The sequence below is a fragment of the Hippichthys cyanospilos genome, chromosome 9 (assembly GCF_059441005.1).
Source record: "Hippichthys cyanospilos isolate Australia breed blue-spotted pipefish chromosome 9, RoL_Hcya_1.0, whole genome shotgun sequence".
Lineage (NCBI taxonomy): Eukaryota > Metazoa > Chordata > Actinopteri > Syngnathiformes > Syngnathidae > Hippichthys > Hippichthys cyanospilos.
The window spans coordinates 14,205,267-14,224,221 of NC_142377.1; the positions used below are offsets into that span (position 1 = coordinate 14,205,267).

Genomic DNA, 18,955 nt, shown 5'->3' on the forward strand with positions numbered 1-18,955 from the left:
TTTATGGAGAAGTGTGTCTGCAAACATACAGTGGCATGTATACGGTAGACTATGAGGATATATACTTGCGCAAGGTGAGCCAGGGTGCAAAGCAATATAAAGAGGTTGTTCTTGGCGCGTCGTTTTGCCGTTTGGCAGCGGCGAGCTGGCTTTCTTTCGGAATGCTCATCTGGACTGAGTAAATATTAGGTGTGAGGGCATGGCTGAGTTTAGACTTGACTAGTTATGCTTGTGAAACTTTGATGCGTTTTATATAGATATCAGCTTGCATGTTGAATGCTGAACCACTTATGTGTCTTGTTGTGAAGGGTCCAGCATCACGCAGAGAGCACTGAGGTCCAGGCAGACCCTATGAGTCACTAAATACATTGAGAGTACTGTACATAGAGTCATGCTGACATCTTTGACTCAGCCCCCCATGTCTGTGGGCCGCCATAGTGGGCCCTCCTCCAAACTGCATGTTGACTCACTAAAAACAACACAACATGCTAAGTCCAACCACACGACTTCATCACTGATCATCACTTCACTCGAATATGCATATGAAATGAGAGGTGGGCCTTTGCTGTCAGTGATGGATGAACGTTTTGCTGGCATTTTTTATTTTAAGATATCCAATAGCTTCAAACGTGAACGTTCCACCACGGGTTATGGTCACTTTGACCTTTTCCGGCATGTTCCAATAGTACACTTTTTTTTCTTGTTTTCTGTGTACTATTGTGGCTCTTAAAAACGAAAAAAAAAAATTATGCTAAAATAAAATGAAATATCCTAACCCCGATCAACAGTTGTCTCCCTGTGGTGTGTATCATTTGTATTGGCATGGGACAGTTACTCTAGACTGAATTATCTTTATGAGTAGTGAAAAAGTGGTATTGGCACACTCCTGAAAAAATGTGTGTGTCTTATTGGTCCAATGGTATGCCATATACAGTGATATTATCACAACAGAGACGGAAAATAATTTGAAAACTCTGTGGAATCAATGTTCCAGTTAGGCAGCCTGAGCATGTGGCAACGTAAGATGGCCGTCGCTTCTCCAATAGCTATACAAGTCTGTGCTTCTCACTCAATTCAATGCCGTGTGTTGCTGTTTGTTCAGTACGGTTTTGAGGTTGGGTCCTTGGGGTCTCGTGACAGTTTTCGATGCAAGAACTGGTAGCAAAAAAAAAAAAAAAAAGCTAATTATACTTGGGAGAGGTCAAAAATGGAGACCGATTCATGCAAATACACCATTTTGAGAGGGAGAGAGAGAAGACTACAGCTGCAGAACAAAAGCATCTTTGTGAGTGATTGGAACCACATTTTCGACCTCCTCCTTCTCCTTTCTCCCATCCGAGCGCTCTGAGCGACTAGCGAGCTACGTCTGAAGTTGATCATCACTCTGCTTGTGCGCATGTGTCTCTAGTTTTTGTTCTCACACAAATAAACCTTCTCTCACACTTCTCTCGCACACAAATAAACCTTCTCTCGTCTATGGTGTCAGCGCCTGTGATTGTGAATTAGTAGGGCAGTGGAGCAGCTCTTTCCTTAGTCCACCTCATGGTGAGGTGAACTTGCTTTCTCCCCTCTGGAGCTCTGCTGGCTCTTCGCACAGCGGAAAGCCTCAGCAGAGGCTCAAGCCAAACAAGCATGTCTGCATCCTATGAGAAAGGTAGAATTGCTTTAAACACACCTGAACCTGGCATGGCTACCTTTGTAAGGACAACGTGTCCTTGCGCGCAGCAGGGAACACAGTCTTCTATTTAATACGCATTTGTGCTTGAGAGCAGGCGCTCAGCAAGAGCTGGAGTGATGAAATGTTCATTTAAGTCTAAACTGTTACTGAAGGTCACGTCTTATGTAGTCATGACCAATCTTTATCTGGACTTATGAAACATAACTGGAGTGAAAATTCAAAGTATTTCTTTACAGGGAAATAAATACCATGGGATCCAATGTAAATAGGGTCAAACATCTGCAATCATAAATTGAATGCAAAACAACCGCTGACCGGTGGTTGTGTGCTATCTTGTACGACAGTTCAGCAGCACTATAATAGTTAATGCTCTCAACGTTATCCCACCAATTGTGTGAATATTCGTATCCCTTGGCACCGTAGCTTATGTAAATTCCAAACTAATGCTCGTTGCCGATTCATAATTGGAGGTTGATTTGATGGAAGTGATGGAGGTGAGGAATTTTGAACGGCGCTGTTATATTTGCCTGCTTGGTGCGCTCTGCCGCTGGATGGCTCAGCCCTATTCACCCTATTCAGACCAAGACCATGTAAGGATTAAGATGTTCAGATTTCTAATGACTTATAGAGACGCTGTCACCGTACATTACTAGCATCTTGAACTTTAATACAAGCCGATTTTAAGAAAGTTAAAAAAAAGGCTTATATGAAGAACTATATTCTTAAAAACTATCTTTTCTTTTTCTCAAAATCTCACCCCATCAGCAGAATTTGTTTGTCTTAAAGCAAACAAAAATGGTTAATTTGTAATATATTTTTCTTGTTTTTGGTCTGGCACTTTTTGCAGTGTACTTGTAGTCCATAAATAATTTGGGAACAAATATAGTTACAGTATACAAATATAGTTTATCTGATAATATTTCACAGATCACTAATGTGCCATGCCACAATGGTCCGTAACCACTGGTCAAAGTTATCAAATATGGTTCCTTGCCCTATAAAGGACCACCTGGAGATGAAATGGGATGCTGTGGTGAGCCTTAAATACTGCAAATGTGAATTATTGGGCCATCCCCACATGTTGCTTTGGTTAAAAGCGGCGGTATCACACGTGCCGTTATTGCACCCCAGTCTTCATTCCAAATTAATCTGAATGTTTAGATAACAAAAAAACTGGCCATTCTGAAACAATGTGGATCCTTTCCTCAATGCAAAAAACAAACAAACAAGCTACCCCCCTCAGACACGTGTCAGAAATCCTACAAAGATCTCACTGTCAAAGCTTTACAGGTTCTGATGAGTGATTGAAAGAACAAATTGAAAAGGAAGCCAACAGGTTGTTAAGAAAAATGAACGTTGTGAGAAAGAGCTCTGAAGATTTTCTGCCCCGAATGACCTCCCCCACGCTTTTGCACATCAATCAAACGGCGCACTCTCATCAGCTGCGAGCTTCAGGTGTTGACATGAGCTCACTATCCTGCCATGGGTTGGCCTGGATCACGCCTCAGTTGTTTGTTTAATGTCCTGTGCAGGCCTGTGCTGAGCACTACAAATATGTGCGACAAACTCTACTGTTCAAGCAAAACTGTGCTAGCAAAAAAAAAAAAAAAGTAGTTCTCAAGCAGTCTTTTTCACACTCAGAGGTGTGATGTACCAATATTTCAGGGTTATGTCATGTTTATGTCAGTTTTCCACGCAATGTTGGCTACTAATGCTGCTCTGTCAATGTGACAGCTATTTTTTTCTGAACAAATAAATAAGATCTTTTTTTACAGATAAAAATGTTAAACCGCACTGCAAAAAAATCATTTTCAGCAGGAAGAAAATGTTTATAATAGGAAATACACCGTATTTTTATGTATTGAAATGGAAAAATATCTTGTGCAGCGAAGAATTCTGCAAAAAAAAGAACGCTTATTTTAAAATATTAAATCCAGTGTTTGCCTATGATGACTTTTTTGTTCAAATGAATAGTTTCTCATAACAAGATGAAAAGATGCTTTTGAGTTATCTACAGCTTAAAAGGGACAATGTGTAAGATTTAGACCGTTTTTCATTAAAAAGGAATAAATTAAATGATTCTACTTTTGAGGAACCTGCACATAAATGTGTTCTTAATGACCAACAGTATGTTTTAAATATAATCGTAGGTCTAGTTATCATTAAATTATATTACATGGGGGGGTCGCACTCCTCCGGAGGCGGCCATGTTCGTTATAGCTACGGACAATGGTAAATGCAGCACCTCCTGCTGTCCGTAATGAAAAACGGTCTAAATAGAACACATTGTCCCTTTAAGAACAAAACATTTTTCCTTAATTTAGGATATGATAGCAAAAATAAAATCTTATAATGATGGACTTAGAAATTATATATTGGAATTATGTTTACTTAAACCTATGGTATGCTGCTCATATATAATATAATAATCATAATTTAAATTATGGCTTTGCATAGGTATAATAAAAAAAAACTCTTTTTCATGACTTATTCAAGAAAATTGAAAAGTCCTTGAATCTAGCATAACTGGTCTGAAATTTTAAATGAACGAGAAAATATTGCTAACATTTTACAAAGTATTCAGACTATTTGCTTCAATCTGGGCTCAAGGGGGGGAGGGGGGGGGGCACACTTATTTTAAACTACAATCTGGAAAAAAAATACAAGAGTTTCAATTTTACCTTAAATTGAGAACTATTTACTTAAATTTGATTGGCAACTTGCTTAAATTAAGAATTTATGACTTGTTTTTGCACTCAGATTATTCTTAAAACCATTTGAAAACATCCACCTTGAATTATAGTATTCATCCTTCTGATAAGCAAAGATTCACGATGACTGTGTTGTAACATATACTCACAGGTAAATGCTGAATCAGCTAGTGATACAAATTGTTGTTGCTATCTCCAAGATGACACATCAGGTTTGTTGATTGCAATCACATTTTTTTAGTGTTATTTTGCCAGAACTAACTTCACTTTGTGTATTTTTGTTCCAGAGTATGTCAGTGCTGACCATTGCTAACGTGTACATGATGAACAATGACTAAGTGCAAGAAAATGCTTAGTAATGTTCTGAAACCTGTTATTGTTTATGGCCTTTTCCTGGAATAAAAGACGAACAATCCCTGAGGGAGCAATGCTGAACCAGAATAGCCACTGGATAGTTTATTGGTCATTTGATTGATATTCTATGATCAAAATATGTCTTTCTGCATTGGCGGTGTATAACTGTGCTACAGTGAAACCTAAAAGTAAGGGCGCGATCCATCCCTGGGACACCTGATGTTTAATGTCATGTGATTTGATTAGTTGTTGCCTGAGCAACTCTGATGTCATTTTCAGTCGACAGGAAGTGGCAAAATGCCCACTCTTGAAAAAAGGATGGAGTCAAACGTTGGGTCAGTCTGCTAGTTCTTTTCTTGAAACCAAGAAGGTAACAAACAGTGTTAACACAAACGCCACTAAGAGCTAAATAACAAATGGAGAACGTAAACAGGATATACAGCTGGCCTTCCAGATTAAAAGAAGATATTTCAAAATAAGATAACACAGGTAGGTAAACATATGAATTGGAGTGCTTGAAGAATTCTTAACACCGAATAAATCTCATCTTAATGCCCCTGTTTGTGAACACGGGTGGATTCAGACGTTGGTTCAGTCTGCTTGCTTCTTTTAATGGAAAATAATGTGGTAGAACCTTGGTTAGCAAAAGCTGCTGTAAGCAACTCTGGCTGTACACACTCAACTTATTCAGTCCGCTTATCTGTGGAAACCGGGTCAAAATGGCTCTTGGTTTAGACTCAAGGAGCATCATAGAGAATATTGCTAAAAAAAAAAAAAAAAAAAAAAACTTGACTTCCCCTTTAAAATCAATAATGATAAAAAAAAAAAGATCTTTATAAGGAGACTGTTTTCTCCCTTCAAAAAGTGTGCAAACGTGCGTGTGAGTGTGTGTATAACTTTTGGAGGGGGTTGAAGAAAAGAACCAAATATCACAGCAATGAGTCATTACAGTAATTTCTGTTGACTTTTGTGCCATTACAGTGCGTTCTTATTGTGTCGATATAGCTACCTGCAACGGTTGCCATCAGTGACAAAGTCTATTATTAATGTGAAAACATGTGGCTACCGGCCTCGTAATTCACTGGCATGAAAGCTAACCCGCAGTGCTAGCTGTCTGCTTTGGGTTAAGAGGTAATTATATGACAGGACTGTATAGCTCAGCCCAAGCAGTTTGTAGCCCGGAGGAAGCACACTCACTGACTTGCGAGTTTCCTGCCCAAAACTTGCCGCACGCTGGGACCGTGAAGGCAGCACACGGGACACACACGCATATAAGAAGTCAAGTATTGAGTCTGAATTTTACTCGCGTGAGAGTGAGAAAAACTGCAGTCGCAACTTTTTTTTCTTCTTTTTTTTTTCTCTCAGCGAGCTGCCAAAAGCGTCTCAACATCTGGAGGACGAGGGGCGAGCCGGAGTAAGTTTTTTAGGGAGGCGGAGAGGAAGAGTTGGGAAAGGGGGTTATCGAGTGGTGAAAAATGCACTGAAAAGTTTTTTGGGACTTAAGTAAAGTTGGCAAGATATTGGCAGATTCGGACTTTCGCGATCAATACCTCTCAGATAAAACGTCGTCGAAACACCAAAGTCGCCTTTATGCCTCCTTCGTAACACAGACTACCAGCTACAATGTCAAAAAAAGACATTTGTAAAATATTTAAACCGTTTCTTTCGGTGAAAAGACGCAATTGAGCTCTATGAGCAGCAGAGGCTGGGCGAGCGCGCAAGGGACAGTCTGCAAATTACTAGATGAGGAGGGGGAAAAAAACAATAACGCCACAATTTGTGATTATGAATTCAACGAACAAATCAAAGACATTAACATAATCATATTGGGACAGTGCTTTTGAATAAAAAAAGCGTTTGTTTAATTTTGGATAATTTGTGTACTTAAAAATCATTAATAAACTGTATATTCATCTATAGCTCCAATATTGTTTAATATAAAGAGTCCAAAATCACTGGGCATTCATGACATTTTCATGATCGCACTACAACACTCGTTTTTTAAATGAATTATTTTGATAAATTTTGGGGCTTTATTTTAAATGCTTGTTAATCATTTATGCCCTCAAAAAGAATCAGTGGCTCCCCTTTTTGAGTTGGGGTAAACCCTCCTAAATCACTACAACCATCAATGAAGTACTCCCAATTATGCAACAACTGCTGGTTTTCTAATAAATTCCTTTGCCTAATTTTAAGGATTTTTTAAATGCATATTGACCATAATTTACCAATATATTGATTAATAGCTCTGCTGTTGGTTGAGTTAGGGACTCCAAAATCACCACAGACAACAGTGACACCCCTCGCCTTATGCTACATTCTTTGGTTTTCAAATAAATCCCTCTGCAAAATTTTAAGGATTTTTTTATGATTACTGATCAATATTTACCAATATATTGATCAATAGCTCTGAGTTTGGTTGGGTTAAAGACTCCAAAGTCACCCCACACATCAGTGACACCCCTCCCCTTATGCTACATCCTCTGGTTTTCAAAAAAATCCCTCTGCCTAATTTTAAGGATGTTTTTTATGATTATTGATCAATAATTACCCATATATTGATCAATAGCTCTGCTGTTGGTTGGGTTAGGGACTCCAAAATCACCACACACATCAGTGGCATCCTTACCCTTAGGCTACATCCTCTGGTTTTCAAATAAAGCCCTCTGCCTAATTTTAAGGAATTTTTTATAGTTATTGATCAATAATTACCCATATATTGATCAATAGCTCTGCTGTTGATTGGTTTAGGGACTCCAAACTCACCAAACACATTAGTGACATTCCTACCCTTATGCTACATCCTCTGGTTTTCAAATAAATCCCTCTGCCTAATTTTAAGGAATTTTTTATGATTATTGATCAATAATTACCCATATATTGATCAATAGCTCTGCTGTTGGTTGGGTTAGGGACTCCAAAATCACCACACACATCAGTGGCATCCTTACCCTTAGGCTACATCCTCTGGTTTTCAAATAAAGCCCTCTGCCTAATTTTAAGGAATTTTTTATAGTTATTGATCAATAATTACCCATATATTGATCAATAGCTCTGCTGTTGATTGGTTTAGGGACTCCAAACTCACCAAACACATTAGTGACATTCCTACCCTTATGCTACATCCTCTGGTTTTCAAATAAATCCCTCTGCCTAATTTTAAGGAATTTTTTATGATTATTGATCAATAATTACCCATATATTGATCAATAGCTCTGCTGTTGGTTGGGTTAGGGACTCCAAAATCACCACACACATCAGTGGCATCCTTACCCTTAGGCTACATCCTCTGGTTTTCAAATAAAGCCCTCTGCCTAATTTTAAGGAATTTTTTATAGTTATTGATCAATAATTACCCATATATTGATCAATAGCTCTGCTGTTGATTGGGTTAGGGACTCCAAACTCACCAAACACATTAGTGACATCCCTAACCTTATGCTACAACCTCTGGTTTTCAAATAAATCCCTCTGCCTAATTTTAAGGATTTTTTTTGTTTATTGATCAATATTTATCAATATATTGATCAATAGCTCTGCTGTTGGTTGGGTTAGAGACTCCAAAATCACGGCACACAACAGTGGCTTACCTCCCCTTAGGCTACATTCTCTGGATTTCAAATAATACCCTCTGCCTAATTTTAAGGATTTTTTTTATGACTATTGATCAATATTTACACTTATATTGATCAATAGCTCTGAGTTTGGTTGGGTTAGGGATTCCAAAATCACCACACACATCGATGACATCCCTCTCCTTATGCTACATCCTCTGGTTTTCAAATATATCCCTCTGCCTAATTTTAAGGATTTTTTTATGATTATTGATCAATAATTACCCATATATTGATCAATAGCTCTGCTGTTGGTTGGGTTAGGGACTACAAAATCACCACACACATCAGTGGCATCCCTCCCATTAGGCTACATTTCCTGGTTTTGAAATAAGTCCCTCTGCCTAATTTTAAGGAATATTTGATCATTATTGATCAATATTTACCCATATATTGATCAATAGCTCTGCTGTTGGTTGGGTTAGGGACTCCAAAGTCACCCCACACATCAGTGACATCCATCCCCTTATGCTACATCCTCTGGTTTACAAATAAATCCCTCTGCCTAATTTTAAGGATTTTTTTATGATTATTGATCAATAATTACCCATATATTGATCAATAGCTCTGCTGTTGATTGGGTTAGGGATTCCAAAATCACCAAACACATTAGTGGCATCCTTACCCTTAGGCTACAATTTCTGGTTTTCAAAAAAAATCCCTCTGCCTAATTTTAAGGAATTTTTTATGGTTATTGATCAATATTTACCCATATATTGATCAATAGCTCTGCTGTTGGTTGGGTTAGAGATTCCAAAAACACCACACAACTCGGTGACAACCTTCCCCTTATGCTACATTCTCTGGTTTTCAAATAAATCTCTTTTCCAAGTTTTAAGGATTTTTTTTATGGTTATTGATCAATATTTATCCATATATTGATCAATAGCTCTGTTGTTGATTGGGTTAGGGACTCCAAACTCACCTAACACATTAGTGACATCACTCTTCTTATGCTACATCCTCTGGTTTTCAAATAAATCCCTTTGCCTAATTTTAAGGAATATTTTATCATTATTGATCAATATTTACCCATATATTGATCAATAGCTCTGCTGTTGGTTGGGTTAGGGACTCCAAAATCACAAAACACATTAGTGACATCCCTACCCTTGTGCTACAACCTCTGGTTTTCAAATAAATCCCTCTGCCTAATTTTAAGGATTTTAAGGATGGGTAAATATTGATCAATAATCATAAATAAAACTCTTAAAATTAGGCAGAGGGATTTATTTGAAAACCAAAGAATGTAGCATAAGGGGAGGGGTGTCACTGATGTGTGTGATGATTTTGGGGTCCCTTACCCCACCAAACTCAGAGCTATTGATCAATATATTAGTAAATATTGATCAATAATAGTAAATAATTCCTTAAAATTAGACAAAGAGATTAATCTGAAAACCGGGGAATGTAGCATAAAGGGGTGGGATACCACCGATGTGTTTGGTGATTTTGGAGTCCCTAACCCAACCAACAGCAAAGCTATTGATCAGTATATGTGTAAATATTGCTCAATATTAATAAAAAAAAAAAATCCTTAAAAATAGGCAGAGGGATTTATTTGAAAACCAAAGAATGTAGCATGAAGGGAGGAATGTCATTGATGTTTTTGGGGAATTTGGACTCAACTAACAGCAAAGTTATTGATCAATATATTGATACATATTGATCAATAATCATAAAAAAATCCTTAAAATTAGGCAGAGGGATTTATTTGAAAACCAGAGGTTGTAGCATAAGGGTAGGGATGTCCCTAATGTGTTTGGTGAGTTTGGAGTCCCTAACCCACTCAACAGCAGAGCTATTGATCAATATATGGGTAAATATTGATCCATAATCATAAAAAAATCCTTAAAATTAGGCAGAGGGACTTATTTCAAAACCAGGAAATGTAGCCTAATGGGAGGGATGCCACTGATGTGTGTGGTGATTTTGTAGTCCCTAACCCAACCAACAGCCGAGCTATTGATCAATATATGTGTAAATATTGATTAATAATAATAAAATATTCTTTAAAAATAGGCAGAGGGAATTATTTGAAAACCAGAGAATGTAGCATAAGGGTAGGGATGCCACTGATGTGTGTGTTGATTTTAGAGTCTCTAACCTGACCAACAGCAGAGCTATTGATCAATATATGGGTAAATATTAATCAATAATATAAAAAAAATCCTTAAAATCTGGCAAAGAGATTTATTTGAAAACCAGAGAATGTAGCCTAATGGGAGAGATGCCACTGATGTGTGTGGTGATTTTGGAGTCCCTAACCAAACCAAACTCAGAGCTATTGATCAATATATTGGTAAATATTGATCAGTAATCATAAAAAAATCCTTAAAATTTGGCAGAGGTTTTTTTTTTTTAAACCAGCGAATGTAGCATAGGGGGAGGGATGTCACTAATGTGTTTGGTGAGTTTGGAGTCCCTAACCCAATCAACAGCAGAGCTATTGATCAATATATGGGTAAATATTGATCATTAATCATAAAAAAAATCTTAAAATTAGGCAGAGGGATATATATGAAAACCAGAGGATGTAGCATAAGGAGAGGGATGTCATCGATGTGTGTGGTGATTTTGGGGTCCTTAACTCAACCAAACTCAGAGCTACTGATCAATATATTTGTAAATATTGATCAATAATAGTAAAAAAAAATCTTAAAATTAGGCAAAGAGATTAATCTGAAAACCAGGGAATGTAGTATAAGGGATGGGATACCACCGATGTGTTTGGTGATTTTGGAGTCCCTAACCCAACCAACAGCAGAGCTATTGATCAATATATGGGTAATTATTGATCAATAATCATAAAAAAAATCCTTAAAATTAGGCAGAGGGATATATTTGAAAACCAGAGAATGTAGCATAAGGAGAGGGATGTCATTGATGTGTGGGGTGACTTTGGAGTCCCTAACCCAACCAACAGCAGAGCTATTGATCAATATATGGGTAAATATTGACCAATAATGATAAAATATTCCTTAAAATTAGGCAGAGGGTCTATTTTCAAAACCAGGAAATGTAGCCTAATGGGAGGGATGCCACTGATGTGTGTGGTGATTTTGTAGTCCCTAGCCCAACCAACAGCAGAGCTATTGATCAATATATGGTTAATTATTGATCAATAATCATAAAAAAATCCTTAAAATTAGGCAGAGGGATTTATTTGAAAACAAGAGGATGTAGCATAAGGGGAGGGATGTCACTGATGTGTGGGGTGATTTTGGAGTCTTTAACGCAACCAAACTCAGAGCTATTGATCAATATATTGGTAAATATTGATCAGTAATCATAAAAAATTCCTTAAAATTTGGCAGAGGGATTTATTAGAAAACCAGCGAAAGTAGCATAGGGGGAGGGGTGTCACTGATGTGTGTGGTGATTTTGGAGTCCCTAACCCAATTAACAGCCGAGCTATTGATCAATATATGGGTAAATATTGATCAATAATGACAAAATATTCCTTAAAATTAGGCAAAGGGAATTATTTGAAAACCAGAGAATGTAGCCTAAGGGTAAGGATGCCACTGATGTGTGTGGTGATTTTGGAGTCCCTAACCCAACCAACAGCAGAGCTATTGATCAATATATGGTTAAATATTGATCAATAATCATAAATAAAATCCTTAAAATTTGGCAGAGGGATTTATTAGAAAACCAGCGAATGTAGCATAGGGGGAGGGGTGTCACTGATGTGTGTGGTCATTTTGGAGTCCCTAACACAACCAACAGCAGAGCTATTGATCAATATATTGATACATATTGATCAATAAATTAAAAAAAAATTCTTAAAAATAGGAAGAGGGCTTTATTTCAAAATCAGTAAATGTAGCCTAAGGGGAGGGATGCCACTGATGTGTGTGGTGATTTTGGAGTCCCTAACACAACCAACAGCAGAGCTATTGATCAATATATGGTTAAATATTGATCAATAATCATAAATAAAATCCTTAAAATTAGGCAGAGGGATTTATTTGAAAACCAGAGGATGTAGCATAAGGGGAGGGATGTAACTGATGTTTGGGGTGACTTTGGAGTCTTTAACCCTACCAAACTCAGAGCTATTGATCAATATATGTGTATATATTGATCAGTAATCATAAAAAAATCCTTAAAATTAGGCAGAGGGACTTATTTGAAAACCAGGCAATGTAGCGTAAGAAGAAAGATGTTACTGATGTGTGTGGTGATTTTGGAATCCCTAACCCAACCAACAGCAGAGCTATTGATCAATATATGGTTAAATATTGATCAATAATGATAAAATATTCCTTAAAATCAAGCAAAGGGATTTATTTGAAATCCAGAGGATGTAGCATAAGGGAAGGGATGTCACTGATGTGTTTGGTGATTTTGGAGTCCCTAAATCAATCAACAGCCGAGTTATTGATCAATTTATGGGTAAATATTGATCAATAATGATAAAATATTCCTTAAAATTAGGCAAAGAGATTTATTTAAAAACCAGAGAATGTAGCCTAAGGGTAGGGATGCCACTGATGTGTGTGGTCATTTTGGAGTCCCTAACCCAACCAACAGCAGAGCTATTGATCAATATATTGATACATATTGATCAATAAATTTAAAAAAATTCTTAAAAATAGGAAGAGGGCTTTATTTCAAAATCAGTCAATGTAGCCTAAGGGGAGGGATGCCACTGATGTGTGTGGTGATTTTGGAGTCCCTAACACAACCAACAGCAGAGCTATTGATCAATATATGGTTAAATATTGAACAATAATCATAAATAAAATCCTTAAAATTAGGCAGAGGGATTTATTTGAAAACCAGAGGATGTAACATAAGGGGAGGGATGTCACTGATTTGTGTGGTAATTTTGGAGTCTCTAACTCAACCAACAGCAGAGCTATTGATCAATATATTGGCAAATTATGGTCAATATGCATTTAAAAAAATTCTTAAAATTAGGCAAAGGAATTTATTAGAAAACCAGCAGTTGTTGGATAATTGGGAGTACTTCATTGATGGTGTAGTGATTTAGGAGTGTTTACCCCAACTCAAAAAGGGGAGCCACTGATTCATTTGAGGGTATAAATGATTAACAAGCATTTAAAATAAATCCCCCAAATTTATCAAAATAATTTATTTAAAAAACGAGTGTTGTAGTGTGATCATGAAAATGTCATGAATGTGCCCAGTGATTTTGGACTCCTTATATTAAACAATATTGGAGCTATAGATGGATATTCAGTTTATTAATGATTTTTAAGTACAAACATTGTCCAAAATTAAACAAACGCTTTTTTTTATCCAAAAGCACTGTCTCAATATGATTATGTTAATGTCTTTGATGTGTTCGTTGAATTCATAATCACAAATTGTGGCGTTATTGTTTTTCCCCCTCCTCATCTAGTATTTTGCAGACGGTCCCTTGCGCGCTCACCCAGCCTCTGCTGCTCATAGAGATCAATTGCGTCTTTTCACCGAAAGAAACGGTTTAAATATTTTACAAATGTCTTTTTTTGACATTGTAGCTGGTAGTCCGTGTTATGAAGGAGGTATAAAGGCGACTTTGGTGTTTCGACGACGTTTTGTCTGAGAGGTATTGATCGCGAAAGTCCGAATCTGCCAATATCTTGCCAACTTTACTTAAGTTTTTTTGGGGGGGTGTGCACGTACCCGGCGTGCAGTGGACAAAATCCGTGGAAGTGTGGAGATAAGTGGAAGGGGGGAGACGAGGAGGAGGGGAAGGAGGGTGAGAGAAGTCCACCTGGAGAGGTCAGAGAATGAATTAGCCGAAAGCTTGGATATTCCGTGACCCATCTACACACAAGGTGAGTTCGTGTCGACGTCTTCGTTGTTGTTATGGTTCAAAATGACTGCTCATGAAAGATCTTCCCACTCAAATGCACGCACGGACTCGTTAAGGGAAACAGACGCGTATAATTAAAGGAAAAGCAGTGCAATGTTTACCTCGCAACTATTGTGATAACACGCCAAAAGTTGCACGAGTTTGAAATTTGTGTTGACTTCATTTGGGGGAGCTCGAAACTTTCACTTTCCCAAGTGAACTTTATGATGAGTTTGTGAGTGTATACGCCCAATGCGAACACGTTAAAGTTGGTTTCTTGGGTTGTTTTGAAGCCAGAAAAAAGTCAAGGTAGTGGGTTGGCGTGTCAAACAGCGGGAGCGCGCAAACAGCTGGCCAGCTGACTGGCACGCGCGTCAAACATGCACGTGATTGAACGTGATCTTGCTAGGTTTCAGATCTAAAAAAAATAATAAATAAAAATGACATTTTCACAACTGTTTGTCTCACGTTCCAATATGGCTGTAGTCGCTGTATTGATTTGATTTGACATTCAGTGTTTTTTTTTGGGAGGGTTTGGGGGGATAAATTATCCGACCTTCTTCCACTTTCTAACGATGAAGAGACATTACAAAAAAAATAACATGATGAATAAATGTTTTGATGATCCAAATGTGCTTACCCAGCATTCTCTCCCTATCATTGTCAAAACACCCCACGGTGGAATGTCCTACTGAGTCAAGACCTGTTTGTCTTCTGTGGCCATTAATCTTCCTTTCTCCAAAGCGTTCTTCACTTTTTGTGCTATTTTATCATTTTAATAAGCATTTTTTTTATTCCTGATTCGAATGAGCCTTATGATAAACTGTTCAGAGGTATTGTCATCTCAGATTTGTGAGAATTTATTCACAGTTGACTCAAAGTTTTCTCTCTGAAGTCAAAACTTGAAAATCTAAATCACTGATTGATAGTGCTGTGCTAGTACCATTTGTGGTATCCTCCTTGGAGGGCTAAGTATTTTTAAGTGGTATTTGGTGTAAACATTTTTTAAAAGCATTAATCCAAATCAGTGCTTCTTGAACTGGGTTCGATCGAACTCGAAAGGTTCAGTGATTTGGTCCCAGGGATTGACTTATCAGGTAAATTTGTAAATTTTGTAAATTTAAAAAGGAAATTTGTCCCTCACTACCTGCAGATGATCACATTAAATTGCTGCACAGAAGTTACTGCACTCAGTATTCAATGTTTGATTGATATGGCAGTACGTCGGTTGATTGCCTTCTTAATATTTTAATTCATACCAACTATGTTGAGCAATAAATTCAAGTGGTTGGACAAATATTTACAACATTGATCAAGGAAAGTGATGGGAGTCAGCGTCCTATCTGCATGATTTGCATACACTGTTTATTTTTTGCGTCAGTAAAGAAAAATATACCTATGTCTTAAATTTGAAACAAACACATATTTTGTCTTTCATTAAAGAAGGGTTTGGTAAACGGGCAAAGAGCTAGCATTCAACAATCAATAACTATGTAGAGGAGGAAAAGAAAGTTAGTATTGTAGTCGCTCACACAATTGACTGGAGGTGTGTTCAATGACCACCCTGAAATTTTCAAACATCAATAAAAATACTTTTTCAATACGCAAAACAGCAATGATTAGAGCACAGTGCAGAAGGTATATGGAAGCATGAAACAAAATCAGAACAACCGCATATCAACTTTATCAACCGCATAACAAATTTGCAGGGACAGGAAATACAAATTTTAATGCAACAGTAAAACACCTGGAATAAACAAAAGAGGTCAAATTGAGGTGAGTGCATTGATCTGTTTCGCGCAGTTGAATTGTCATCCAAGATAGCATATAGCATTAGCTAAAGTATTAACACAACCACCTGTCACCCCATGGAATTACAATCCAATTTGCTTTATAAAAAGTTCCTGGTAAGAATTTAATGCATATTTTTGTCATTTTTCAGCAAAAATGGCATGTCTGGTCACTGTATTGGTAAAAGCGATTTCTAATAGATTGCAAGAAACGAAGCATTTCATGTAAAAAAAAAAAAAGACTGAGTCAAACCTAAACATGATTGGACATTTCCGGTTTTGAAAGAAAACAAAACCTGTGCCTTTTACTTCTTTAGGAATATCTTAATCACGCTTGTGAAAAAGGCTCCCACCATTAGCCACTTAATACAATAAGAAGTTGTTCCTGTCATTCGTGCATCATTTTCCCCACCGCGATATGCCTGACGATTCTTTTCCTCTGGCTAGTTCCTGGGCCCCTCCACCTCCTCGAAAAAGAGCCAGGCCTACGTCCATGGATGAGGAGAGGAGCGCTGCCGCCACCACCCCAGAACCACCGGATGATGGGGACCCCTATCCCATAGAATCCTTCCCCAGTTTACATGTAAATGCGACCGTACAGATTGAAAATAGCACCTTCATCCCAGCGTCAAGTAGAGGTAAGATAAAGGGTTCTATCATTGGCCATGTATTACTGCTGTAATAAGTGGAACGTTGCGAAAATGATGGGTTGAGTAAGCTGCATTAAACATTTGTTTTTTTATGTTGCATAAACTGTCCCGGCTAGCGTAACGGACGCACAAAGTAACCGCAGAGGGATTTTTAGAAGAAAAATGATCCTGTGGTTTGAGTGTAAGCAGATTTTTTTCATGAACGTGAACATCATTAGGCATCGCAGTGGATCTGTGATTAGCGCATCTTCCTCACAGTTGTGAGATTCCGAGTTCACATCTCAGCTTCGGCTCTCTTGTGTCTAGTTTGCAAGTTCCCCTTTGTGCTTGTATGTTATTTTCTAGGTAGTTTCTGTCACATTCAGAAAATATGCAAGCGACTGTTTCATTGTGAGGGAATAATGCAAATGACCAAGCTCGTCCAGAGCCTGCTGTCACTGGTGACACTCGTAAGGGAAAAATATTTGTTTACAAAATGGATGGATGGGGAAACAATGGCGGTGGGAATCTTTGCGTCGCGATTCAGATTTAATTTTCGGGTCTGCAATCCAATTGATTCAAAATGTATTTCATTAACAACGATTTCTGCAAGACTTTAAAATAATGTTTTTGTAATGTTTATTTAAGTATATATAATATATATATATATATATATATATATATATATATATATATATATATATATATATATATATTGTATCTATATATATATATATATGTATGTATGTATGTATGTATGTGTATATATATATATATATATATATATATATATATATATATATATATATATATATATATATATATATATATATATATATAATATATATTTTTTTTTATTTGATTTGATTTTTTATTTTATTTTTTTTTTTTCCTGGGAATTCGCAAGCGACCTGTTTCTTATATGATTCAACCAGCATGCGTGAGTGCAAATGTTATGGTGTTACCATGGCATTCTGACTTTACTGAAAACTTTTTCTTTTAATTTTACCATTGCCATTTGTTACGGTTCCTGTATTCAATGTGCTAGTCTTCTACTGGCTACTTTCTGGTATATCCCGTATTATGGGATTGAGAAGATTACCCTCTAATAGTAATACCTCAGTAAAGCCTTAAGTTATTTTAAAAAGCAGGATGGTGCCTCAACACGTTCTTAGCATTACGCTGACTTTACCTGTGCAAACTCAGGAATCTATGGCAAAGTAGGACTTCTTCTATTAAAGTTAGGCTGCCGGTCTGCCTGGCTGGTTGTGGGTTTGTTGAGTGAATGTAGGTGAGAGCCAGGGCGGGGAGGAGACCATTGGTCAGGCTACCACAGAGGGCAACAAGGCCCTGCTTTCAGTGGTCCACCCCCCCCCAACTGGAGAACGCAGGGGCAACACAACACGTACGACGACAGTGAAAAACACATCTGACGCACAACACTTACAAGAATCTAGCAGATATTTGCCTAGCCAGCACACGCATTAAAACTGTTTTCCCTCACTGTTGGCATGAACAGCTCATGACACATGACAGTGTGTCTCTTTGACTTCCTAAGAAGTGGTGCAAGACTTGTTCAACCACTGCGCTGATGTCATGCTCAAAGACGCTTTGGAAACGCAACTTTAACAAGAATCGGGCTGTGTTGTCCGACCTTTGCTGTCAGCATTTTTAACAACATTTTTAAATGATGTACTCATTGTAACTTTTCTTTTCAATTAACTACCTGCTACATCTGGAACTACATTTGCAGTGGTATCTTTTGGTGTTTTTCATTCAGCAACTACAGAAGATAGATCGTTAATCTGCCAGGAGATTGTGTCACTGATGGCAATGTGCAGCCATACAAATTTAGAGGAAAAAAAAAATGTTTACAATATCATTTTCAAAGCACCCCCAGTCATCTAAACATGACTTTGTAATTTATATTATGTTTTTGGAATATGAATTAAGAAGCAAAATTTTGCCATTTGTTGTCGAGTGAAAATAACATGCCAGTTGCCCAGGGCTCAGGTAATGACCAATCATCTGTTTTCTAAGTTTGGTCATGTGACATTCACAAGCTGAGTTGTGAGTGGTCATTGGCTGAGGCTTTAGAAAGTGTGATGTCGTTTTCAGGGGACAGTAAGTGGCAAAATGGCCACATCCTTAGATGGACAAAAAAACTCTGGATTTTACTTCTTAATTCTTAATCTACAAATACCAGAACACTATGTTTCAACTAGTGGGGCTTTAAAGAACATCTTATTGTCACAAAATATCTTGGGTTGACTTTCCCTTTAACAAAATAAAGTCATACAACATTTTGCAACGGAGTCACTATGACAATTTAGCAATACATTACTTAATGTTCCAATTCATTTGTTC

At 37.4% G+C, this 18,955-nt stretch overlaps 1 protein-coding gene and 1 long non-coding RNA gene across 2 annotated transcripts in view; one reads left to right on the forward strand and one right to left on the reverse strand.

Annotated features, from left to right (window-relative positions):
- Positions 1-18,955, reverse strand: part of LOC148419026 (uncharacterized) — a 40,039-nt gene that overhangs the window by 7,095 nt on the left and 13,989 nt on the right. The window lies entirely within an intron of this gene.
- The window catches only part of mdfi (MyoD family inhibitor), a 30,956-nt gene continuing 26,039 nt past the window's right edge, over positions 14,039-18,955 (forward strand). The window contains exons 1-2 of the mRNA XM_088422969.1: positions 14,039-14,152; positions 16,407-16,597. Of these exons, the coding sequence (XP_088279095.1) occupies positions 16,453-16,597 (145 nt within the window). The 5' untranslated portion in view covers positions 14,039-14,152; positions 16,407-16,452. The remainder of the gene's footprint in view (positions 14,153-16,406; positions 16,598-18,955) is intronic.